This window comes from Atractosteus spatula, chromosome 5 (genome assembly GCF_055471065.1).
Source record: "Atractosteus spatula isolate fAtrSpa1 chromosome 5, fAtrSpa1.hap1, whole genome shotgun sequence".
Classification (NCBI taxonomy): Eukaryota; Metazoa; Chordata; class Actinopteri; order Semionotiformes; family Lepisosteidae; genus Atractosteus; species Atractosteus spatula.
Genome location: NC_142710.1, coordinates 13909572 through 13935654, shown reverse-complemented (window position 1 = coordinate 13935654; position 26083 = coordinate 13909572). Strand labels below are relative to the sequence as shown.

The 26083-nt window shown below is 53.3% G+C and overlaps 2 protein-coding genes across 3 annotated transcripts; both read right to left on the bottom strand.

Annotated features, from left to right (window-relative positions):
* Positions 1-10347: 10347 nt before the first annotated feature.
* Positions 10348-16027, bottom strand: LOC148834234 (beta-2-microglobulin-like). Its single transcript, XM_088916979.1, has 4 exons — positions 15858-16027; positions 12562-12840; positions 11729-11774; positions 10348-11212 (listed from the first exon to the last, which is right to left on the bottom strand). Exons 1-3 carry the CDS (start codon positions 15925-15927, stop codon positions 11761-11763), a joined length of 363 nt encoding a protein of 120 aa, XP_088773105.1. The 5' UTR covers positions 15928-16027; the 3' UTR covers positions 10348-11212; positions 11729-11760.
* Positions 16028-20977: 4950 nt separating this feature from the next.
* Positions 20978-25053, bottom strand: znf668 (zinc finger protein 668). Of its 2 annotated transcripts, none has more exons than XM_088916924.1 (2): positions 24940-25053; positions 20978-23463 (listed from the first exon to the last, which is right to left on the bottom strand). In XM_088916924.1, the coding sequence occupies exon 2, from the start codon at positions 23407-23409 to the stop codon at positions 21565-21567; it is 1845 nt and encodes a 614-aa protein (XP_088773050.1). In that variant the 5' UTR covers positions 23410-23463; positions 24940-25053; the 3' UTR covers positions 20978-21564. The 2 variants fall into 2 exon arrangements, with proteins under 2 accessions (XP_088773050.1, XP_088773051.1); XM_088916925.1 differs by lacking the exon at positions 24940-25053 and adding an exon at positions 23663-23777.
* Between the last annotated feature and the right edge of the window lie 1030 nt (positions 25054-26083).

Sequence of the window (26083 nt, the reverse complement as noted above, 5' to 3'; positions counted from 1 at the left end):
GGGCCAGTAACGACGGAGAAAGGAGGGTTGTTGTTTTATTTTGACCGTAGCCAAAACGTGCTTTTTTTCCCCCCCACCAGCGGAGCAAAGCCTCCACGCCACACAGCCTGACCCGGCCGGCTCGCGCTTGAAGCCCACGCAAGAAGCGCGATTCCAGTCATTCCAGTTCCACAAGCAGCGGAACTCGCGCCCCACTGCGCGCGTGTCAGCCGTGTGTCTCCTGCAGAGCTGGATTACCTCCAGGAATAAAGGCTGGGATGCAGACCCGGCACTCCTCACGGGATCAATAAAGTATCTGTCTATCTCCCACAGAGCCAGACACGCACACGCCCGGAAAAAAAAAAACTCCTTGGCGTTACTTTTATTATTAAGTCTTCGGAAGGCAGGGCACCTTACAGAACAAAACAATAAACACGCCATCGGCAGAAACGACAGAGGTTAATGGTGTTTCTAAAACTTTTGTGTTCCAAAAAAAAAACATTGAAACCCTTGAAAGATTTTTTTTTTAAATCGCATGAAACAGATTTGTATCCACCCAGTCAGGAATGAGGGGCGTCTATGACCGACACTAGTTTGTGGGTTTCAAAATACTGCTGTAGGAGAGCTTTTAAAGGCTCTTCACCCCGGTCTTTTCACCTGCTGCAGGTCCCCAGAACTCAACTATGAACTAAACTGCTGTCAGTGACCGTGTCTCCTCCGTCACCCTTGAAAAACCTTTCAACTTTCCAGCTCATAAACTGATTTCTCATCTTTTCCTTCGTAGCTGAGCTAATGGATAAGTCATTTTTAGTTGCCTTAGCTTTTACCTTTGTGTGAAGCACTTTGAGGTTCGCTGGAATGAAACCTGCTGTGTAAGTTAAGCGTATGATTAGTAAAATAAGGAAAGTGGACAAGGGCTCGCACTAGAGCTAATGCTTCACCGCCCCCTGCTGGCCGGTTCTGATCGCAGCGCCATTCTGTCTCTAGGACGCCTGCGCGTTGTTTCCCTAGCAACCACGGCACTGAGGGCCAAACAGCAGCGCGTGGTGCCGATCATCAGCACTCGGGGCGGGCGCTGCAGCCTGAAGGCCGGGTTCGTGGTTGGGTGTGATCCGAGAGGAGCCAGAGCTATCTTTCCATTCCTCCCAGCGTTCTAGGGCAAATAGTACAACACCGGCTCCACGTTCGTCAGAGACCCGGGCCCACGGGATGAACAGCATGGTGCAGTCCCGTCTGGAGTACAGACACCCTCTCTGTGTGTGAAGAGGACTGAGGATCACGGTGCCCCAGCCGCTGGTCACTGGCCCAGTAGGGAGTCTCACGTCAGACACGGGGACTGTCACTGCCCGGGTCGAGAGATGGAGGTATTTCCTCTTCATTCGAGCCAAGCGAGAGGTTCGACGGCCGGTCAGCTGGTAGCACTGAGGAACACAAGTTACCAGCTAGAGGAGACCCACCCAGCCTGTCTGGTAGTTAATAGTTCACTGATCACAGGATCTCATCCAGCTGTTTCTTGAGAGACGTCAGAGAAGCCAGGGTATCAGCTCCAACAACATGGCTGGCCAGCTTGTTCCACACTCCCACCACCCTCTGTGTACAGAAGAGACCCCCCCCCCCCCGCCTGACTGGAGGATCTCATCCAGCTGTTTCTTGAGAGAAGCCAGGGTATCGGCTTCAACCACATGGTTGGAGTTCCACACTCCCACTACCCTTCGTGTAAAGGAGTGCCCGCGGTTCATAGTTTTAAAAGCACTTCCACATTGGACAAACCACTCAGACAGACTTCTGAAAACAGCTCCTCCAGCAACTACAAGCAGCACACGGCTGGAATAACAGTCACTCTGATAACCCTCGCAATCGAATTAAGCAGTAATTTTGGAACCTTGCATATGTGTAAGGTGATATTTTATGTTCTACCTCAGACTTGTGATTTCTTTCATGCCAACCAAAAGCAAACCTGAACTCCTTGCCAGAGCCCTGATCACACTGGAATAAACGTCTTCCCCTTCTAGCATGAGCCAGGACTGACTCCTTGTACCCCCACTGGCTGCTATCTGATAAAAAAAGTACACAAATGTGCTCTGTCTGATGTGTCAGCTCAGCAGGTTCGCAAAGCTTGTGCGGGTCTCTGCTGGCCTGATCTGATGAAAGACAGCCCTGCTCTGCTCCACAGGTAGATTTCCACACCTATCAGCCAGGGGGCACAGCTGCCAGCCCCCCACTGGCCCAGCAGGAGAGGAAGCTTGCCCTGGAAGCTGCCCTGGTCACAGGCCAGGAGGAGGAGGAGACTGGCTCCACGGAGTCTTACTCTCATCCCGGCACGAGACTGCTGCCCTCCATCCACACACCCAGCCATTTTCTAACGGCTTCATCCAGTACAGGACTGGGAGGGAGCCGGAGCCCCTCCCAGCAAGCACCAGGAGCAAGGCAGGGTACGCCCTGGACAGGACGCCAGTCCGTCACGGACACACACTCTGATTTCCCTAGACGTTAGTTAACATTCCAGCATGTCTTTGGACTGTGGGAAGACACGGGAGCACCACACACATGTTGGAGAGTGACGCGTCTCAAGCTGCCTGTTCATTACCGCCGATGGACTCCAGGTCGTCGGCGTGCTGTTCAAATAATTGAATCCAGAGAGAATCTACTCTCTGTACACACCACGACAGGAAAGACGGAAATCCCCAGAGGCTGAAACAACTCAGTTAAGTCCTACGGCTGCCTGAACCTGTTTTTTTGTGAAATCCGGCCTGTCACTGTAAATCAGCAGTTTTACAAATGCAAGGCAGCCTTCTGCAAAAAATCCAGGAAAGACCACGGATGTTGGGAGAGATCGCAAGGTGGGTATACACAAATTACAAACAGAAAGCAGAATTCAGGGTTGGAAAATAAGAAGGGATTTTTAACGCAGTGGTGAGGTGTGTTCAGTGTCAAGGTATCGCAGAAAGAGTTATGTGCTCTATCAGCCATATCTCCCTGTAACTCACAGCCTTCAGCCCAGTGGAGCTCAGCAGGTGTGAGCCTGGTCAGTACCTGGAGGGGAGACTCCTGGGAAAGCTAAGGTTGCTGCTGGAGGAGGTGTTAGTGGGGCCAGAAGGGGGCGCTCACCCTGCAGTCTGTGTGGGTCCTAATACCCCAGTATAGTGATGGGGACACTATACTGTAAAAAGGTGCCGTCCTTTGGATGAGACATAAAACCGAAGTCTCTGTGGTCATTAAAAATCCCGGGGCATTTCTCAAAAAGAGTAGGGCTGTTACCCTGGTGTCCTGGCCAAAGTTCCCCCTGGCCTTTACCAGTCATGGCCTCCTAATAACCCCCCTCTCTGAACTGGCTTCATCACTCTGCTCTCCTCCCCACTGAGAGCTGGTGTGTGTGAGCAGACTGGAGCATCATCCAGGTGGGGCTGCACACTGGTGGTGGTGGAGGGGATCCCCATTACCTGTAAAGAGCTTTGAGTGCAGTGTCCAGAAAAGCGCTATATAAGGGTAAGATATTATTATTATGTGCCTGGGTGCTGTCAAGACAGAGGAGGGTTTGTCCGTAAGAGCCGTGTGATTCGCTGGCGAGCTGTCTGTCTCCGCCCTCCGCAGGAAAGCACCTGCAAGCGCGGAAGCCAGCCAATCCTGGTGTTGTCCACAAGGGGGAGCTATCTGACCACACTTCTGACAAGCAACCTTTTCTGTTAACTTCACAGTCGCGTCGCCGACTTCACCGGATCAGCCGAACGGCTTCTCCCAGTTCTTTAACATTCTCCCAGTTCTCTTTAAAATAAGATATTTTAACAGTTAAATCAGATATTTTAAAGAGACCTGGAGCCCTTGCTGAGACCCTGGCGCTTCAGAACTAGCACTGGGTAGTGAAGTTTCCTTGAAAGAGGCCAGGGTATGAGATTCAAGATCTCCTTGTAGTCAGCAGCTGTATCCCCCTGCAGCTCACAGCCTTCAGCCCAGTGGAGCTCAGCAGGTGTGAGCCTGGTCAGTACCTGGAGGAGAGACTCCTGGGAAAGCTGAGGCTGCTGCTGGGAGAGGTGTTAGTGGGGCCAGTAGGAGGTGCTCACCCTGCAGTGTGTGTGGGTTCTAATGCCCCAGTATAGTAATGGGGACACTATACTGTAAAATGGTGCTGTCCTCTGGAGGAGATGTAAAACTGAGGTCCTCACTCTCAGGTCATTAAAAATCCCAGGGCATCCCTTGAGAAGAGTAGGGGTGTTACCCCAGTGTCCTGGCCAAACTCCACTTGTCCTTTACCAATCAAGGCCTCCTAATAACCCCCCATCTCTGAACTGGCTTCATCACTCTGCTCTCCTCCACACTGAGAGCTGGTGTGTGTGAGCTGACTGGAGCATCATCCACATAAATTGAGGAAGTATGAGGATATTATTATTGCTCACACACTTAACTCAGTGCATGAAAATATCATCGTATCATCCGGGTGGTGCTACACATTGGTAATGTTAGAGAGAAGTTCCCATTACCCGTAAAACGCTTTGGGTGGAGTGTTCAGAGAAGCGCTATATAAGAGCAAGGAATTATTATTAAGAAATTATAAGAACATGTCTGGGCTTCCTGTTACACACTCCCCCTTCTCTTTGTGTAAAGACCCATTACAGTTTCTAACATGGCCATATTATCATTTTTCCTGCAATGGTGTTAATTCAGGTGCGACCAAGATTGTTCTTTTAACTCCTGATTCCAGATGTGTCACTCTAGAAAGTGGGAGTCATTTATCAAATGTCAGAAACCGGCCCTTTACTTACTTGCAGAAGGAACTATTCTCCCAAAGATAACACCCCCCCGTGTCACCTGGGCTGATTTCAGCTCGAACCCGGGTTCACTGACGGGGCGGCGGCTCGACCCAGCCGCAGTACAGTCTCTCCTGGACGCGCCCGCTGGCTGCGCGGGACCCACCCGAAAGTGAAAGGAAGTTTTAAGTCATGTGTCACGAGTCCAGAAAACCCCTGAAGACTTTCCCGAACATTCTGGACGCTAATAAGGAGTCTCTTTATTTTATTTTAATGCTTCTTGTGTTTTGAAGCTACCGCGGGAAAGGAGGGGAGGGGAATCGGGTCGTAAAACGATATCAAACGTATCAAATTGCGCGAAACAAGCAGCCACGATATCTCCAGGGGACGTCCTCAAGACGAACATGTAGAAACTGCCGTTTAAATACAAGGGCGCATAGTGAAATGGAAAATTCTGTGCGGTTTAACGCTAGTCATATCCCCCTGCAGCTCACAGCCTTCAGCCTTCAGCCCAGTGGAGCTCAGCAGGTGTGAGCCTGGTCAGTACCTGGAGGAGAGACTCCTGGGAAAGCCGAGGCTGCTGCTGGAAGAGGTGTTAGTGGGGCCAGCAGGGGGCGCTCACCCTGCAGTCTGTGTGGATCCTAATGCCCCAGTATAGTGACGCGGACGCTATACTGTAAACAGGCCCCGTCCTTCGGATGAGACATAAAACCGAGGTCCTGACTCTCTATAGTCATAAAGAGTAGGGGTGTTAACCTGATGTCCTGGCCAGATTTCCCCCTGGTCTTTACGAGTCATGGCCTCCTAATAACCCCCCTCTCTGAACTGGCCTCATCACTCTGCTCTCCTCCCCACTGAGAGCTGGTGTGCGAGAGCAGACTGGAGCATCATCCAGGTGGGGCTGCGCACTGGGGGTGGTGGAGGGGATCCCCATTACCTGTAAAGAGCTTTGAGTGGAGTGTGTCCAGAAGAGCGCTATATACAGGTAAGTGCAAGGAATTATTATTGTAATTATTATCAGTCTGGAAGTACAAACAATTTTAGATTCAAGGCAATCAAGGCTGAACTTCTGTTGTGGTATCCCTGAAGGCTGCCTTTTATTTGAAACACTGCCGATTTACAGTAACTCGTTGGATTTTTAAAAATACAGGTTCAGGCAGCTGTAGGTCTTAAGTTGTTTCAGCCTCTGGGGATTTCCGTCTTTCCTGTCGTGGTGTGTTCAAAGAGTAAATTCTCTCTGGATTCAATAATTTGAACAGCACGGCGACGACCTGGAATCCATCGGCGGTAATCAACAGGCAGCTTGAGACGCGTCACTCTCCGACACGACAGAGCGCTGGAGCTTCAGCAAGGGACCGGGCGCGGTGGACGACGACGGACTGGACACGATTCCTGCCAGCTTTTCCGACTCACCCGCTCACTCGCTCTACCCGTCGGGCCGTCGTTGCTCCTGGCGAAAGCGAAAGTCTTTCTCGGCTCAGCGGTGCCCAGCGCCAGGGGAAACGCGGGAAGGGCGGGGTGTCGGTGTTTTCCAGTTCGTCTGGATGCGTCTTAGCCTGGTTAATGAAACTGATGCCCTTCTTGCACTCTACCGATTCTCTATTCAATACTCCATCGGGGCGTTGTCCTTTTTAACGTGGGACTTTTCACAGTTATGTGTCTTGGGTAAACGCGACCAACTTGCACGTTTTATCGTTGTGACGGATCATGAGTGCGGTTTATTCCACAGCTGTCCCGGTTTGTAGTGGTGTAGAGGGGCCTGAGTTTCCGTCAGTTCAATTCGCCTCACGGACAGGACAGACGCTTGACCCGCGAGGGCGACTAGCCTGGTGTCCCCTCCTTTAGTGTTCCTCAGTAAAACCCAGTGTGAGGAGAATGGTCCAAAGACATGCTGGGAGGTGAATTGGCCCTGGGGTGTGTGTGCGTGCGTGAGTGTGTCTCTGTGTGTGTCCTGTGATGGACTGGTGTCCTGTCCAGGGTGTGTGTGTGTGTCTGTGTGTGTCCTGTGATGGACTGGTGTCCAGGGTGTGTGACAGTGTGTCTCTGTGTGTGTCCTGTGATGGACTGGTGTCCTGTCCAGGGTGTGTGAGAGTGTGTGTCTGTGTGTGCCCTGTGATGGACGGGTGTCCAGGGTGTGTGACAGTGTGTCTCTGTGTGTGTCCTGCGATGGACCGGTGTCCTGTCCAGGGTGTGTGAGTGTGTGTCTGTGTGTGTCCTGCGATGGACTGGTGTCCAGGGTGTGTGTCTGTGTGTGTCCTGTGATGGATTGGTGTCCTGTCCAGGGTATGTGAGAGTGTGTGTCTGTGTGTGTCCTGTGATGGACTGGTGTCCTGTCCAGGGTGTGTGAGAGTGTGTGTCTGTGTGTGCCCTGTGATGGACTGGTGTCCAGGGTGTGTGACAGTGTGTCTCTGTGTGTGTCCTGTGATGGACCGGTGTCCTGTCCAGGGTGTGTGAGAGTGTGTGTCTGTGTGTGCCCTGTGATGGACTGGTGTCCAGGGTGTGTGACAGTGTGTCTCTGTGTGTGTCCTGTGATGGACCGGTGTCCTGTCCAGGGTGTGTGAGAGTGTGTGTCTGTGTGTGCCCTGTGATGGACGGGTGTCCTGTCCAGAGTGTGTGTCTGTGTGTGTCCTGCGATGGACTGGCGTCCTGTCCAGGGTGTGTGAGAGTGTGTGTCTGTGTGTGCCCTGTGATGGACTGGCGTCCTGTCCAGGGTGTGTGAGAGTGTGTGTCTGTGTGTGCCCTGTGATGGACTGGCGTCCTGTCCAGGGTGTGTGAGAGTGTGTGTCTGTGTGTGCCCTGTGATGGACGGGTGTCCTGTCCAGAGTGTGTGAGAGTGTGTGTGTCTGTGTGTGTCCTGTGATGGACTGGTGTCCTGTCCAGGGTGTGTGAGTGTGTGTCTGTGTGTGTCCTGCGATGGACCGGTGTCCTGTCCAGGGTGTGTGAGTGTGTGTCTGTGTGTGTCCTGCGATGGACCGGTGTCCTGTCCAGGGTGTGTGAGTGTGTGTCTGTGTGTGTCCTGCGATGGACCGGTGTCCTGTCCAGGGTGTGTGAGTGTGTGTCTGTGTGAGTCCTGTGATGGACCGGTGTCCTGTCCAGGGTGTGTGAGTGTGTGTCTGTGTGTGTCCTGCGATGGACTGGTGTCCAGGGTGTGTGTCTGTGTGTGTCCTGTGATGGATTGGTGTCCTGTCCAGGGTGTGTGAGAGTGTGTGTCTGTGTGTGTCCTGTGATGGACTGGTGTCCTGTCCAGGGTGTGTGAGAGTGTGTGTCTGTGTGTGCCCTGTGATGGACTGGTGTCCAGGGTGTGTGACAGTGTGTCTCTGTGTGTGTCCTGTGATGGACCGGTGTCCTGTCCAGGGTGTGTGAGAGTGTGTGTCTGTGTGAGTCCTGTGATGGACTGGTGTCCAGGGTGTGTGAGAGTGTGTGTCTGTGGACCGGTGTCCTGTCCAGGGTGTGAGAGTGTGTGTCTGTGTGTGTCCTGTGATGGACTGGTGTCCTGTCCAGGGTGTGTGAGAGTGTGTGTCTGTGTGTGTCCTGTGATGGACCGGTGTCCTGTCCAGGGTGTGTGAGAGTGTGTGTCTGTGTGAGTCCTGTGATGGACTGGTGTCCAGGGTGTGTGAGAGTGTGTGTCTGTGTGTGCCCTGTGATGGACTGGTGTCCAGGGTGTGTGACAGTGTGTCTCTGTGTGTGTCCTGTGATGGACCGGTGTCCTGTCCAGGGTGTGTGAGAGTGTGTGTCTGTGTGAGTCCTGTGATGGACTGGTGTCCAGGGTGTGTGAGAGTGTGTGTCTGTGGACCGGTGTCCTGTCCAGGGTGTGAGAGTGTGTGTCTGTGTGTGTCCTGTGATGGACTGGTGTCCTGTCCAGGGTGTGTGAGAGTGTGTGTCTGTGTGTGTCCTGTGATGGACCGGTGTCCTGTCCAGGGTGTGTGAGAGTGTGTGTCTGTGTGAGTCCTGTGATGGACTGGTGTCCAGGGTGTGTGAGAGTGTGTGTCTGTGTGAGTCCTGTGATGGACTGGTGTCCAGGGTGTGTGAGAGTGTGTGTCTGTGTGTGTCCTGTGATGGACTGTACCCTGGGTGTACCCTGCCTTGTGCCTGGTGCTTGCTGGGATAGACTCCAGTGCTGGAAAAAGCAGTCAGAAAGCGGATGGGTGGAAAATGTGCATCTGTCAGACTTCATGGTGGGCTTGTGATCCGCTTCCTTAAGTCGTGGAGCCTAGAGACAGGTGTTCAGCCGCTGTGTGTGCAGACAGCAGCGGGGCTCAGTACTGTGAGGGACCATCTCAGTTCTGACAGCGTTCGTCTGCACAGAGCGGGTACAGGTTGGGTGGGGTGGGGCTGCGTTACCCCTGACCTCTGTGGTGTGAGAGTGGGAGTGGGAGTGGGAGCGGGAGGGAAGGAGCCGGCCCTCTGCCTATCCACCCAGGCCTCTCTCGGGCTGTCGGACCCGACACGCCGAAATCGAAGTCCCCCAGGAGGCCCTGCTGCCTGACCTCACTCTGTGTGCGTTCAGGTAAGATGGCTCCCTCCCCAGCTCGCGCTCCTCTCGGGCTGGGCAGGGGCCCCTGTGGCATGTTAGAAATCCAGCCGGGCCAGCTCGTCCTCTCTGAAGACCTGGCCAGAGTCTCACTCCTGTCACTGAGCGCTTGACGAGGAATGCGCTTCACATGAACCCGGCTAGCTCTCTGGGCAGTAGCTACAGTGCCTAGGGAAAATCTACACACCCCCACCCAAACAGCATCCCGCCTGTGACTGAAGCTTTCAACAGGGACGACCTCAGGGGTGTGAGCCCCTGTCCGTCACGATCGCTAACCCCTCCTCTTAAGGGCGCTCCAGCCCTTCCTTGTTCTGCCCCATTGTCTGCACCTGTTCCCTAATCCCGCTCCCCCTTAAAAGCCAGACGCGGACCTCGCTCCTGGTTTCTCATTGATTTCCGCAGCGCGAGAGCCCGGGGTCCTGCTGCGTCTGGCTCCGTTATGGTTTTAACTTTCTGTTCCCGTTCCCCTGCCCCGCCGGTCCCGACCCGGCTCATGGTTTTAACCCCTGGATGGATCTCCTGGCTTTGGACTCGACTCTCCCGTTTGGATTCCCTGTTTGTTCGCCCGGACTCACTTCCCCAGGACACCTGCTCACCTCGGACACGCCCCCCTGTATCCTGACCCTTTCCTGCATGACACTGTCCAGCCCGGTTCACCAGGTCCTCATCTGTAATGACTTTCCAGAATGTCAGCGCACGTGATTTTCACCCGGAGGGGTTGTGTGTAACAGAGTAAAACAACTTCTGTTTTAATGGGTCAGAAGGCAGGTGAATACATTCTGGTAAATACAGGTCAAATGGGTCTTGACTTCAGGCATTTGGGTCACAAAACGTCTCTCTCCCCATGTCTGACAATCTCACGGTGTCGTGCAACATTCAGACAGGACCCCACCGTAGGCACTTCCGATAGGCACTGACATGGACCCATCCAGGGCGTTCGGTAACTAGTAGCTAAGTGATCCCCGGACGTCATTCAGACGTTTCTTGAAGGTTCCCAAACAAGACACGTTTCCGAACCATGATCCGAGACCTTGTTCTACTCCTGCCACTTCATCTGTCAGGTGCCGGAATGAACAAATTCACACAATCGCAAGACCCTTTTATCTAGTTTTATTTTAAAAACACAGAGGAAAATAATTCAAACGTTTTTTAAAACTTCTACATCTTTAATATTATTATTATTAATGACAATAAAGTTGAATTGAATTATGGTGCTTAGAGCAATTGAAAACCCCAAGGAGATTATACAGAGTCGCATTTAGAATGTATTCTTTACAGCATCATCACACACCTGTATTTCAATAATTGAAGGCTGTCAAGGATAAGAATTTTCCATTTATTTGATCTTCAATACAGTCCCTACATTCAGTATCTCTCTATGGGCTCTTTATAGCTGAAGCTCTTTCCTCTTCAGGTCTGATTAATCTACCCGCCGGTTCACGATCAGTGGTTAAAGGCAGATTTACGGGCAGTGGTTCAGTGAAAGAGACCCCACCAGGCAACAGCACTGGCACTCTGCAGTCTACGATTCACCTTGTTCTAGTCCTCGAGGCGCCGTAAATCAACCTTTAACATTTCCTGGTTTGGGTGGTCCAGGACGTTCCCCTAAATTCTTAAATCTGGGCTGGGGCCGGAATGACTGACAATCTTTTCACTTAAATTGGTTTTAAAACCTGATCTGTACAAAGTCACAAACTCTCTACCTGAAAAGTTATAAAAAAAATAGGCACAAGAAATCCATACAGTTAAAGCAAACTCCCAAAACCCACCCACCCACAAAATTTACAGACACTCCTCATATCAGGGGAGACCACGTTTGAGAATGCACAAGTTTGCATGAGGATACACAGAGAAATTTAAGCTGCTGCTGTATGCATGATCGGTAGATTTAGTGGTTTTGAAAAACTAAAGGTTTACGAAACAAAGTAATATTGCATGAGACATGAGGCGTGATCTTCACCTGCAACAGAAGAAAAATAATCAGGCATGTGACACGCAATAATGCCGTTCATTTACTTAATCCACTGCACTGATCACAAGCCAAACACTGAGTTCCAGGTGAGGTTTGAACATAAGATCAAGAACATTTTTAGCATTTCAATTAATTGAATCCAGAATGTCTCCAGTAACAGATGAAGGGAAGCCAGCACAGAGGTGATATAAATGGTGGTTGTGCTGAGTTAAGGTCAAATTACAGTCCCAGGATTTTCACAGATATAATGAGATGGCTCTAACTGTAAAAACAACTTGAATATATAATAAACAAAGAGCTTGGAAATTCTTATGTCCAATTGTTAGAACATTTCTATTAATAATTATTGACATTCGCATGTTTTTATAAAACAATTGATACCAGAACTGACAACTTTTGTACCTAGGCCCAGTATAATTCTCCACCCATTGTTAAATCACATTGTATTGTGTTTTACACTACTGCAGCTCTGAGAAAAAGAAACAGTCACAAAAAATCTCTCACCTTAGGTGCACAGGTCGATCCTCTGACAGAATTTACATGTCAGGTTCTGTAAGCAGAGAAGGGGAAAAAAGGAGATCGGTCACATTTCCGAATCAAACTTCAAAGGCTCCCGGTACACTGTGCCAGAGAGGAAACAAGAAATTCCTATCCAAGAACTGAAGAGATCCTATCCAAAAACTGAAGAGATCCTATCCAAGCAATGTGGTCTAAAATAACCGGTTTCTGTAGCATCAGTTCTGTTAATGTGATGACCGACCACCATCACACGCAAGTCTTCAACATTCTGGAACAGAATTGTTTTTCTCACCTCGTCAAATACTGAGACATCTCACGAGGCTGAGGTTTATAAAAGGGTGTGGAAGGACTGCAGGAAGTGACCCCATGTTTCCTGGGACACTTTCATAGGGGAGGAAGCTTGATAATGAGAGAGGACCACTGAATCCAGGTTCTCATCCTGCCAGGCTACTGGCTTAAACAACACGGCTGGGCAGCTTGTTCCACACTCCCACAGCCCTTTGTGTAAAGCAGTGTCTCCCACCCTGATTGGAGGAACTCATCCAGCTGTGCCTGCTTTCATCAACAACCTGGATCATGGATTTTAAGTTAAGGAGACACCCGGACAAAATCAATCAGAGAGGCACAATCAAATGAACTGCTGTTCGGGCGCCTCCCTCTAGGGGGCAGAGTGGAGTCTCAATTTAATCGCCATCATGTCGTGTCTCCCAGAGTGCTGGAGCCATGGGGTCTCCCGGATCAACCTCCCCTTTAGCTAGATGTGCTGTTGGAGAGCATCCCTGTAGGGGGGCGCTGTGGAGCAGGAGCGGCACACTCACCCCAGGTGAACTCCTTTGGCTCAGACAGGGTGCTGTGTGACACCCTGCAGGAGTAGGTGTCCCCCTTCTTGGGGGTGAAGGGCACGGTCTGGGTCAGGTGGAAGTGCCAGCCCTGCTCAAAGGCCAGGTCGCTCTGCTTGACGCCCTCCATTTGCTGCTTGTTCTTCAGCAGCTCGATCTTGATGTCAGGGGGGTGGAAGTCGCTGACGTGGCAGATCAGGGTGTTTGACTTGTCGTACTCCCCGGGGTTCCGGCTGTAGATCTGCACCTTGGGCTTGGCTGGGGGCAAAGAAAAACACAGACAAGCCGGTAAGCACACAGCTCCTCCGCGCGCTCTGAGCAGGGGGTTTCCCTGCGCGACGTCCCGCGGCAGGAAGGGAAGGGTGGAGACGAGTCCTGCTCAGGAAGCTGGAACGTTATTAGATGTCATCTATAGACATACGGTGGCACTGCGGCTGATCTGCGCCTGTGGCTGGAAGATTGCTGGTTCGTATCCCGCGGTCGGCAGAGGAATCCTACTCCGTTGGGCCCCTGAGCGTGGCCCTTAACCCCAGCTGCTCCAGGGGCACTGTACAATGGCTGACCCTGTGCTCTGACCCCCAGCTTCTCTCCCTGTCTGTGTGTCTCATGGAGAGCAAGCTGGGGTCTGTGAAAAGACAAATTCCTAATACAAAAAAGTGTATGCGGCCAATGAAGTGATCTGATCTTACAGTCCAGGAGAATACTGAAGAATTCTTGTCATGGGTTGCTGAGCACCGCATTGTGCTGCTTTAAATACTAATGCTAACCCACTCCTTCTCCTAACTGGGTACAGCTCTATCCCCTTCCAGAGCCTGGTTTTTATTGATTAAAACACAGAAACATCTTCTGTGCCAGAACAGGCTGGTTTGGGTCAATATGTTTTACAGCTCAGTGCCAGCAGCCCTTTGGGTTGCATTTCAAACTGACGACAGGAGGCACCACTTTGCACAAAGGAGGGTGGGAGTGTGGAACAAAGCTGCCCAGCCCAGCTGTTGAAGGAGATAACCCCGACTTCTCTCAAGGAGCTACTGGATGACGTCTTGGATCTATTCACTACTGACAAGCCTGATGGCCCGAATGGAGAACACGGGTTCGAGAGGTGGGCGGCCCAACAGTGATCCAAGTGACAAAGAGGGCAAGTGGTGAAACAGGGGCAGACGCCCCCCCCCCCCCCAACAGAAACAGCGAACAGAGCTTGTCTGTGACATGATCAGTGGCCTGTCATGGGGAATTCCCTCATCATCGGGGGCTCAGACAGACCCTGCTGCCTCACGAGGCTTCAACACCCCAGCGCTCCTGCGAAAAACACCGGGCCGCCCGTGCTGTTCCCAACGCCGCCAGCTCAGTCTGGGGTTTCACACCGCCGGGACGGAGAGCCGCCTCGCCTCGGGAGGTGTGCGCGTTCCAGCTTCCTGCCCCCGGGAGGGCAGCAGGGCACGAGAGCGACAAGCGATCGAGCGGCGGATCAGCCGACGGTGGGCTCCCCGGGCCCTTCCGCGTCCCGAGGAGCAGGTTCAAAAGTCACACTAGGAAGACATTCGGTGACCAGTCCAGGAGGTACACGGCAGAGCCAACACACACACACAGTCCAGGGCCAACATTCCCGGACGCCGGCTTATCTCCCAGCACGTCCCTGGACTGTGGGAGGAAACCCATGCGAACACGGGGAGAACATGCAAACTCCACACGGACAGCACCCCAGGAACTGAACCCAGGGCCCCAGTGCAGCGCTGCCCCACAATAAAAACCTCCAGCTGGACCCGTGGAGAAGGAGTCTGGGAATACGTGCATGTTCTACACAAGCAGTTCGGGTAGGCAGCGCAGGCTGCAGAGGAACAAGTAAGGTTGTGGCTGTGGAGCCTTCTTCGGGCGTCTTTCCTTCCCTTTCCGGCAGGGAATAATCCTGCGCAAGCCCTTCCGAAAGAGAAGCGGTGAGCCTATTCAGCACGCTGGATGGGCGCCAGGCGTCTGAGCGGAGCGACGCCGCTGCGCCACAAAATGGAGGAGACGAGCGAGCTCCGGGGCCCTGCGCGGCACGCGGGGCCTGACGCGGACGATCACACAGGCGGCCGGACGCAAGCGCAGCTTCTCCCACCAGGACACTCCCACTGACACACACAGACACGCAGCGATGATTCAGGAACAGAGCCTCGCAGCAAGAACAAACATCACAATCCTCACGCTGTATAGCGCCTCCCATGCTTAAGCATGACCTTTCCCCCACCCCAGTGTTTTTAACTGTAAAAGAGTGAATGAAAAGGGTTTTTTTTCTGCTTGAATTGTAAAAGATCTCCCCGCACTTCGAAAGTACTTTAAAAATATATATACTGGTGTCTGCTGGTGGGGTGGCGAGAGGTTTCTCTGTGTGTTTTGTCCTTATTTCTGATTTCTAGCCTGGTCTCCCTGACTGCGAGTCCCATCAGACTCCACAGTCTGCAGAGCGGTCTTGAAAGCACGTGATTTCTCGGAACGCGGTACTGCAACGCCAGGGGGCGCTAGCACCCCGCCTTCTCTCACCCCCAAACACTTCGCACCCTCATCCGCGAACAGGTTCCCTTTGAGAACGACGGAGACGCGAGGCAGGCGGTGAAAAATGAACTAGCTGGACCGCCCAGAAGCCCTCTGTCGCCATCCTCCTGCTTTCCAGTGCGGCCTCGACGCCTGGACCTTTGTAGAAACTCGTACACAAACGGCGGCCGGGAAAACCGAAAGTAAAACTTGCGATGCAGGGAAGTCCCTGGCGCTCGTCCAGGGGCCGTCGCCCCGAAAACAGAACAATAAAAGGGACTTTGCTGGCCCCTCGGACACCCTAAAGGCGGTTTTTCCAATAACTGACCACGGTGAAATTAGAGACCAGACGGACCAGCGGGTAAAAAGCTGACCGTGTAAATAACCGGCACGGCTCATACGAACAGAAGAGTCTGGTAATATCCCAACAGGGCGGCGCGGTACACGGATGTGTCATTTCTTCAAAGAAAACGTTAAGGACAGCGATCCGGGACTCTAAACAACTTCTTCCCCCCACTCAAACACATCCTGTAAACGACGGCGACGGCTCCCCCCTTCCTCCTCAAACTGAGTTGAGAATCTGGGCAACGCAAACCGCCGTCCGCCCCCGAGACCAGGGCGAAACGGACCCCCAAACTGCTGGCCTTCGCCACCGAGTTGTGCCGCCGAAGCCCCACGACGGGGCTCCGAAGTTGAAACCGTCCACGGCGAGGGACGCGGCTGAAATATTTATCTCGACGGCAGCCCAGACACCGAGAAGCTTTTACCTTCTGCGGCGGCCGCCGAGTCCAGGTAAGCGAGGAAAGCCACCAGGGCTGTTAGACAGAGGACCTTCATCTTCGGCTTCTGGGTCGGTAAAGTCGGGGTGTTTGCGCTCCACAGCTCCGTGCGCTGTCCCGGGTGACTCTGCAGGCTTCTGAGACACAACAGGAGGGACGAGACGTTAAATGCGGCGGCGGGTGGAGGGCTGTCCCTCCTGCCCCGCTGTCCAATCAGCTATTTCTCCGCTGCTGAGACAGGCGTCGCTAGGCAAGTTTCGGCGGCGCAGGTTGGGGGGACGCCTGTAGAAGCGCACGGCCGAAACCGAAAGTGCGGCGTGTGGCATGAGGGGCAGGGGAGGTGACAGGAGCCACTCTGAAGCTTTTGTTTGAAGCTGTCCTGACTGGAGGATGTCATCCAGCTGTGTCTGGTTCCACACTCCCCCTATCCTTTGTGTAGAGTCTCCCGTCCTGACTTTTTTTTCATTTGAAGCAAAGATTGTGCGTTTAGTCAGCTGCTCTGTCTGTCCTCTGCTCGTGTTCCGCCGGCTGAAGCCCAGAACGAGATTAAATCAGCGGAGACCGCCGAGAAAAGGCGGGTTCGGGGTTCGGCGTTCTGGGTCCGAAACCGGCTCTGCCGAGCTCAGCTACATTCTGGGTCCGCTCCCTGCTTGCTCTCACAGGACTGTCTCGCCCGGCCCAGCTGCGCAGTCAGGGTCAGTGATACTGGACACTGCTGGTGAGAGATGTTCTCTTACTGAGCCCGCTCAGGGCGGCCTCACACCTATCGAGAGGACATTTCCAAGGGCAGAGCCGCAGCGTGAGAGACACAGGGGGACACGGTGCCGTGCGGGTCAGAGGTGGTGGCCTGTTTACAAGCTCATAAGAAAGGTTTCAAACGAGAAGAGGCCATGTTGCCCATTCAGCCTGTCTGGGAGTAGCCAGTTCATCCAGGGATCTCATTCAGCTGTTTTTCGAAAGAAGCCACAGAACAACAACAACAACAACAACAACAACAACAATGGGGTAGCTTGTTCCACACTCCCACTTCCCTTTGTGTAAAGTTGTGGCTCTATTTTCCAATTATGTCCTCAGTTCCTTCAGTCTGTCAGTGTGGGACACTCCCTTCAGACTAAAGAGACTCAGATCCTCCAGCCTGTCAGTGTGGGACACTCCCTTTAGACTAAAGAGGCTCAGTTCCTTCAGCCTGTCTGTGTGGGACACTCCCTTCGGACTAAAGAGACACAGTTCCTTCAGCATGTCAGTGTGGGACACTCCCTTCGGACTAAAGAGACTCAGATCCTTCAGCCTGTCAGTATGGGACACTCCCTTCGGACTAAAGAGACAGTTCCTCCAGCCTGTCAGTGTGGGACACTCCCTTCGGACTAAAGAGACTCAGTTCCTTCAGCCTGTCAGTATGGGACACTCCCTTCAGATTAAAGAGACAGTTCCTCCAGCCTGTCAGTGCAGTCTTGTGGTTAGGCTCCAAGCCTCTTGTCAGTGTAAGACATTCCTTTTACACTTATCATTTTTTCAAGTTTCAACGAGTAGAAACCTATTTTTTCACCGCTATAAACAGTGGAACAACTAAATCAATAGTACCATTAATGAAACGCTCTGCCAACGCTGGGAACAAGAGCAGACTGGAATATAAAATAACTTTTTTGGATTTAAATAATCCTTCGTGTTTGTGCTGAGAATAGGAACAACTGTTATCAATTTTTTAATTTTCTTAAATCTGTTACAGCACTTTGTAACATGCGCCGTGGTGGATTAGTTGAACACAGTTGTGGAGATGCGGCTGTTGAAAACAACAACCGTGTCTCCTGGAGGCGGCGTCACCAGCCCGACGTTTCCTGTTGTGTTGATGTTTTGTAATGGCTTCTGCGTTGAAGGTTATTGACATCTTTAGACATTAGGACGTATATATCCCGTGTTTTTATGCCAAGTGGGATCCACACACATATACAGTATGCGTACCAGCCGTGTGTGCTGTGTTGTTAAAGCAGGGCTAAACACTGCGTGTGGTTTTGTACAGTTCACCATAGGAGCGCGCCTACTACACAGTACTGTATATCCACTCTGTTTTCTCCCAAACTGTGTCGTCAACTTATGCGCATGGTAGCGAATTGCTATCCACAGGATTTATCATTTAACGACTTGACAAGTTTTATAGCAGGCCTGCCGCTGCCAAACAGCGAATCTACCGGAAGCAAAAAAAACCTACCGGCTCGACCCGCCCCTTAATCGTATACAAAAACAAGTAATTTAAAAGGTGTGAGGGGGAGTTGAGGATTGGTTTATAGTATATTTTAAGATGAACAGCTAAACAAGAAATTGAAAAACTGACGCTTATATATGTACATATCTCTGTTGTTTCGTGTTTTTTTCAAGGCACGGCTTGAACATCACAGCCAGACCTGTAAACGGAACCGCTCCTCGGTGCCAGAACACAGATTTCAAACGGAAACCGAAACAAAGGGAGCGAAGACGACGCGGCGGTATTCCCCTACAATTCAGCCGCTCCCGTTGTGGTGGTCTGTCGGTTTGTCGCTCTGTATTCGTGTGTCTGCCGGGGGATTTCAAATAAATCACGGGATTTTGTCACGACTTGAAAACAGCTGCGTCCGCCGTAAAAATGGTTTTCTGGCGGTAAAAGCCAGCGAGGAGTTAAAGATGTGAACGCGCTGTTCCCGTCCTCGGTAACACTCAGTAATCGACCTCATTGGGGCCAGATCTTCTTGAGAGCGGTTCATCTGCTTTACCCTGTTTCCAGTCGCGGGGGATTCCGGTTGAGCTTGCGCACCCACACCTTGAAGTATATCAGGAACATGAACGCCTGCCTATAGTCAGTATTCACCTACGTTTCAAGAGGCTCACAACCAGCTGTTTCTTGGAAAGACGTCAGGGTCTCAGCTTCATCCACATGGCTGGGCAGCTTGTTCCACACTCCCACCACCCTCTGTGTAATGTAGAGCCTCCTGTCCTGACTGGAGGATATCATCCAGCTGTGTCTTGTTCCACACTCCCCCTATCCTTTGTGTAGAGTCTCCCGTCCTGACTTTTTTAATCTGAAGCAAGCTTGTATTATTTTTACTCTTAGGTTACTTTCTTTTGTCAACACCTTTCTTAACCGTATAAAAATAATAATAATATCATCATCATTCTTACACTTATATAGCGCTCTTCTGGACACCCCACTCAAAGCTCTTTACAGGTAATGGGGTCTTCCCTCCACCACCCCCAGTGTGCAGCCCCACCTGGATGATGCTCCAGTCTGCACACACACACCAGCTCTCAGTGGGGAGGAGAGCAGAGTGATGAAGCCAGTTCAGAGAGGGGGGTTATTAGGAGGCCAGGATTGGTAAAGGCCAGGGGCAAATCTGGCCAGGACGCCGGGGTAACACCCCTAACCTTTTCAAGAAACACCCTGGGATTTTTAATGACCACAGAGAGTCAGGACCTCGGTTTTACATCTTATCAGCTGGACAGTGCCTTTTTACAGTATAGTGTCCCCGTCACTATACTGAGGCATTGGGACCCACACAGACAGTGTGAGCGCCCCTTACTCACTGGCCCCACTAACACCTCTTCCAGCAGCAGCCTCAGCTTTCCCAGGAGTCTCTCCTCCAGGTACTGACCAGGCTCACACCTGCTGAGCTCCACTGGGCTGAAGGCTGTGAGCTGCGGGTAATATCGTTTCCACCCAAAGTCTCACATCACCGTCTATGTTAAAAAAAACAACAAATGCCAGTGAGAACGTCCTGAGTGCCCCGCGAATAAAACTTTATTACAATGCTCAGGTTGTGTCGGCTTAAGTCCGCCTACTGCTTGCTGCTCAGAAGCGCCCCCTGGTGGACCTAGTTGATGATGCGCACTTTTTCTCACAGCTGTAAGTCAAATCAAATCAAATCAAATCAGTCTGCTCACACACACCAGCTCTCAGTGGGGAGGAGAGCAGAGTGATGAAGCCAGTTCAGAGAGGGGGGTTATTAGGAGGCCATGACTGGTAAAGGCCAGGGGGAAATCTGGCCAGGACATTGGGGTAACACCCCTACTCTTTTCGAGAAACACTAGTACGTCTACTAGTATGGCTTTGGACTGTGGGAAGCAACCTGAACATTGATTTAAAACAAATGCGATAAAACACTTTTGAATAGTGTTATATGTAAATAAAATTCCTCTGTTTTCTGAAATAGTATTTATTAAAGAAATCAACATTGTAGATTCACGATTTGAGTAAAAGTCGCCTTCAGGCTCACTGAACATCCATTTGGCCTGTCCAGTACATTTGTTTCCAGGATCAGAGGCACCTGTTCTTGAGAGAAGTCAGGGTCCCGGCTTCAACAACACGGCTTGGCAGCTTGTTCCACACTCCCACCCCCCTCTGTGCAAAGGTTTCCACTTGTGCCGTGTTTCACGGGCTGTTCTGAAAATTTCACTGATATGGTCTGACACACCTCATAGGGGAAAACTATGATTTGGTCACTATCATTTTATTGTCCCCCTGGCAACTTTTTTGTTTCGGTTCAAGAAAACATCTTTGGCCGATCCGCTGCTGAAAACGTTCAGGATCTTTACTGCCCTCTGGTGGAAGGTTTAGTTAAAGCAACTAATATAGAAACGGAAGAGTCTTTCACATGCAGGAAGTGCAGCCTCCCATCTGACAAACAGTGTTTTGCTAAATGAGGACTCCAATATAGCGCACATATAGCCATTATCTTGACTTCTTTGAGAAAACAGCTGGATGAGATCCTCCAGGCAGGACAGGAGACTCTAGTTTACACAAAGGGTGGTGGGAGGGGGGAACAAGTTGCTCAGTCATGTTATGGAAGCTGATACCCTGCCTTCTCTCAAGCAACAGCTGGATGAGATCCTGGGATCAATGAACCACTGCCAGCCAGCTGGCAGGTGAACTGAGTGGCCTCCCACAGTCGTTAAGCTTTCTCATATTCCTACAAGCAGTGAGCTACCCAGCCCTGCACTCTCCGCGTATCCCGTTTAACAATTCCCACCGCAGAGAGACGCTCGGTCACTCTCAGAGAGGGCATAAGATATACACGGCGGCTTAAAACACAGAAACCACAGCCTGTGGAGTGTCCAAGGACAAAAGAAACACCACGCACTCCTTTTGCCTGCCTTTCAAGTACTTTAATCAAACTTAACATGCTGGTTTCAAAGGCCCATGACCTTTGACCTTCTGTCTGGGAAGCCAGACGCGATGGCGAGCGACCGGGCCCGGCACGGTCCGCGCCGATGGGACCTCCGTTTTCCCGAAGCCCGCCACCCGGGGCGGTGGGGAGAAATCAGCTCTCGGCTGACCATCTCGTTCCCCTCGCTTTCTGCTCACCTGGGAGTGACCGAGGCTGCAGCACAGCACACCCCTCCACCCCGATCACCACCCCGCCACCCGTGCCCGGTGGGCGTGACGTCCTCCACGTCACTGTCTGGGAAAAGAGGATAAAATCGCCGTCCTGGCCGGCTGACGTGGACAGCCCTGGCGTATGTGGCGGGACCTCTCTCCTGGACCCCGGGGAGGAGGGCGCCTTTCGTCCCGGAGCTGGGATCAGGGCACACCGAGCACGCCCCGGCCCCCATCCGCTCTGCCCGCCCGCTGAGCAGAGGAGCGTCAGCCCCGCCCTGCGGGGGGCGCTGTGGCGCGGCCGGAGCTCGAGGACGGCGCTGGCGGGGCACCAGTCTGGGTCCTGGGGCTCGGTCACTCGGGCTTGTCGATGTACACGGCGGCGGTGGTGGCGGCGGGCAGGGCCTGGAAGGCGGCCAGGGGGACGGCGGTGAGCGGCAGGGCGTGGGGCTCCTCGGGGGGCGGCGGGGGCGGGGGGGCGTCTCCGCGGTGGGTGCGCTGGTGCTTGCGCAGGTAGGCGGCGAACAGGAAGGCCTTGCCGCACTGCTCGCAGGCGTGGGGGCGGCTGCTGGAGTGGATGCGCTCGTGCTTGCGCAGGCCCGCCTTGCTCAGGAAGCCCTTCCCGCACTGGGCGCAGGTGTGGGGGCGCGCCTCTGCCGCCGCTGCCGCCGCCGTCTCGGGGGCCCCCGGCTCCCCGAACCCCGAGGGGTGCAGGGCCTCGTGGGCCCGCAGGGAGGCCCAGCTGGGGAAGACCAGCTCGCACTGCGGGCAGGCGAACTGCGCCAGCGCGGCGGCGGGGTCCGGGGCCGGGGCCGGGGCTGGCGCCCGCTGCTCGGCCAGGTGGGTGCGCTCGTGCTTGCGCAGGCTGGACGACACCACGAAGGCCTTGAGGCACAGGCCGCACTTGAAGGGCCGCTCGCCGGAGTGCACGCGCCGGTGCTTGTTGAGGCTGGAGCGCTCGGCGAAGGCCTTGCCGCACTCGGCGCAGGAGAAGGGCCGCAGCCCTGTGTGCACCAGCAGGTGGCGCCGCAGGTCCCAGGAGGCCACGAAGGCCTTGTCGCAGCTCTGGCACTTGTAGGGCCGCTGGCCCGAGTGCACGCGCTGGTGCACCGCCAGGTCGGCCGGCTGCCGGAAGCGCTTGGCGCACTTGTCGCAGGGGTAGGGCTTGAAGCCCGAGTGCGCCCTCTGGTGGCGGCGGAAGCTGGAGGGGTCGGAGAACATCTTGCCGCACTGCGGGCAGAGGAAGGGCTTCTCGCCGGAGTGGGTGCGCAGGTGGCTCTGGTAGGAGGAGAGCTGCGTGAAGCCCTTGCCGCACTGCTCGCAGCCGTAGGGCTTGCTCTGGGCGTGGATGCGCAGGTGGCAGGCCAGCGAGGACGAGCGGGAGAAGGCCTTGCCGCAGTCCGAGCACAGGTAGGGCTTCTCGCCCGTGTGCGAGCGCTCGTGGTTCTTCAGGTCCTTCAGCTCCGTGTAGGTCTTGCCGCACTGGCCGCAGGCGTAGGGCCGGTGGCCCTGGTGGTTGCGCCGGTGCTTGCGGTAGACGGAGGGGTCGGCGAAGCTCTTGCCGCACTCGGCGCACAGGTAGGGCTTCTCGCCCGTGTGCGAGCGCTGGTGCACCTTGAGCTTGGACAGGGTGGGGTAGCTCTTGGCGCAGTGCGGGCAGGCGTGGGGCCGCTCGCCGCTGTGCTGCGTGGCGTGGATGCGCAGGCAGATGGCCTGCATGAAGGCCTTGCCGCACTCGGCGCAGACGAAGGGCTTCTCGCCCGTGTGGGAGCGCGAGTGGTTGCGCAGCTCGGTGGGCGTCTTGTAGGCCTTGTGGCACTGCGGGCACTGGAAGGGCCGCTGCGCCGAGTGGGCGCGCTGGTGCTTGGCCAGCTGCGCCCGGCTGGGGAAGGCCTTGCCGCAGTGCCCGCAGCCGTGCGCCGCCCGCTCCTTGCCGTGGGAGGCCCGGTGGGCCCGCAGCGCCGCCGCGCTGGGGAAGGCCTGCTGGCACGCGGCGCAGCGGTGCGGGCGGCCCGGCCTGGCCTGCCGGCCCTTCCGCTTCCTGGTTTCCGCCTCCCCCTCTTCCTCCTCCTTCGGCGCGCCCCGCGGCTCGCTCTCCTCCTCCTCCTCCTCCTCCTCCTTCAGGCCCTCGCCCTCCGCCGAGGGGGGGTCAGCGTGCTCCGCGGCAGAGGGGGAGCTCCCGGGCTGGGCGGAGGCCATCTTTATTCAAGGCACAGGCGCTCGGCCTGCTGGGATTGTCTTCTGCGGTTTCCCCTGGCAACGGAGAACAGGCACCGTTACCGACGGTAACAACATTCACGGGTGCGCAAACACTGAGCTCAAGTGGTCTTCCCCAGCGGGTCACCAAGCCCCGAAAACATCTCTGAGAGCACAGGTCAGTCTCACCCCCCCCAACCAAAAGCCCATCCCCCAGACCAGGACCCTGACTGAACCCCCATAGAGAGGTTTCCACCTGAAGAGTCTTCACTCAATCTCAGGCCTTCAGTCTCCAGAATCGAAAGGCCCTCACGTACAGAGAGATTGGTGGGAGTGTGGGCCAAGCTGCGCAGCCATGTTGTCGAAGCCGATATCCTGACTTCTCTCAAAAAACAGCTGGATGAGATCCTGCAGTCAGGACAGGAGGTTCTATTTTACACAAAGGGTGGTGGGAGTGGGGAACAAGCGGCCCAGCCCCTACTAAACTGGCTAGATGGGCCAAAGTGCCTCCTGACTCCCCATTTGTCAACTGTCTTTTTGTGTCGATTTGCTAACAACCCAAGAGTCGGGGTTCGTTTAAAGAGAGAGGGGCGCTTCAAACCTGACCCCAAGGGCTTCCAGAGTCACTCCAGGTCCCTTCCCTGGTGGCCCCGCACTCCCAAAGCTCGAAAGAAAAACTTTCTCTTTCTGATCTTTGATCAAATATCGCTTTGTTCCTTTTCGCTGCCTGATTGTCCTCGATTTCACCCCTGAATATCTAAATTACTCTTCACTGCTCAGGCGTTTAAAGAGCTACAAAGGCTTTCATTAAAAGAGAGCAAAAAAGGACGTTTTGAAAGGCTCCCAGGAATTATTTAATGCTTTTTTTTTTATCCAGGCACATTTAACAAAGCTGTATTGCTGGGCTGCAGGTATGTTATTTGTATTACAGCTTTCCTGACTACCAAACCAGCGCTTCTGAATAACAGCACGGACTTTAAAGCCTGCAGTTGTTTTTTCCGAACAAGTTCCAGGGGTACATGCCCGCTAGGACCGAACAGGAGTACAGGACCGCTGGGGTACCTTTCCATCACCCCTGCTTGCGCGAAGAGCAGATTTGACGGCAATCACAAAATGGCTGGCTTTAGGACCTCTGGGAGAGAGAGAGAGGGAGGGTGCGCTCGGAGAAGTTAAACCTTTCCGAGCCTCGCCAGCGGCTTAAATTTGTTACCCTAACGTTCAACGCCCGGCTTGAAAAGTCTCGCCGTCGGCGCGTCTGAAACGCCGCGTCGCGTTTCACTAAAAAGCCCGCTTATGTAGCAAAAGCGCGTCTCCTGTTGTTCTCCCATTAAATACACGTTAAAAAAAAAAACAAGTTCGAAAACGAAGCAGACAAAATGGCTGGCTTTAGGACCAGACAAGGCAGCGCCGCCGAGTCAAACCCGCAGCCGGAACCGGTGCAGTTCTTGCGACAAGCGTGCAGGCAGCGGCGGCAGCCGGGAGCCGGAGCGGACCGGACCGCGGCCCGCAGTTCTGAGGAGGCGGCGATCTCACCTGAGGCCGGGCGGGAGCGGATATCCAGCTCGGCGATGGTTACTGTAACACAAAAGCGCCGTGCTGTTTCTCCAAAGGGGCCGCGCTTGAACCAGCTTCGTCGGGCAGAGAGAGAGTGAGAGAGGAAGGGAGGGAGGGAGGGAGAGGAGGCGGGCCGGCTTTAGGACCATCACAGGGAAGAGGAGAGGAGGAGACACCTAGTGAAAGAGCCGCAGGGCCAACTTATCTGAAGTGCAATACTAATACTAATAATAATAATAATAATAGCATTAGCTTTGTATTGCTACAGCAATAGTAATGACAAAAAATAATATACATTGTCAGTTTTAAAATTTACATGGCTACAAATAGTGTTAACATTAACGCATTTTTGTCCACTTTTTATTGGATGGGATTATTCCTCGTTACGAATGTGCGCTGTACCATCGTCAAATAAAAAACGGAAAAAGAATGAAACAATGTCAGGGGGTCTTTGTTGGTGATGAAACTGTGTCTTCAGCTTTAAGAAAAGGGCGGCGCGCCAGAGCTGCGTGGTAACATTGTACGGCGCGTGTGTCCGAGCGCCAGCTTCCGCCGCAGCTCGCCAGGAGCGGAGAAGAGCCCAGGTCACAGGTCACAGGTCACAGGTCACTCAGGTGCCCTGCGCTCCTGTCTGCCTCCCCTCTTCGGCTTGACTTGTTTTTTTAAATAAGTTTTTATTTAAACACCAGAAACACAAGAAAGTGGACAGCATATTGAAATAGATACAGAAATAGACACTTCACAGCCAGAGGAATTCACAATCGTAAAAACCAAAAATGATCATTTTTACATATTTCCATTGTATGTCTTGCCTTTTGATTCAATCCGCCCAACTCCCCAGCTGACATCATCAGATACTTTCAGGTATTTCCCCATTCTTTCACCTCGCAGAGTTACCCGGTGCACTGAAGAAGTTTATGTTGGCCAAGGCCGAGACCAGAAAGGTCATCTAGATGCTAGTAGTTAATTGATTCCAGGACCCCAGGATCTCATTCATATGTTTCTTGAATGAAGTCTGGGTATCAGCTTCAACAACATGGCTGGGCAGCTTTTATCCCCACTCCTACCACCTTTTGTGTAAAGACATACCTCCTATTATCAGTTTTAAACTATCTGAGCTTTT

Bases quoted from the DNA above. Each gene is read 5' to 3' on its own strand.
- LOC148834234 (XM_088916979.1), bottom strand. From the start codon at position 15,927: ATGAAGGTCCTCTGTCTAACAGCCCTGGTGGCTTTCCTCGCTTACCTG. The intron at 12,841-15,857 runs GTAAAAGCTTCT...CTTTGCCCCCAG, and splicing joins CTCGGCGGCCGCCGCAGAAG to CCAAGCCCAAGGTGCAGATC.
- znf668 (XM_088916924.1), bottom strand. From the start codon at position 23,409: ATGGCCTCCGCCCAGCCCGGGAGCTCCCCCTCTGCCGCGGAGCACGCT.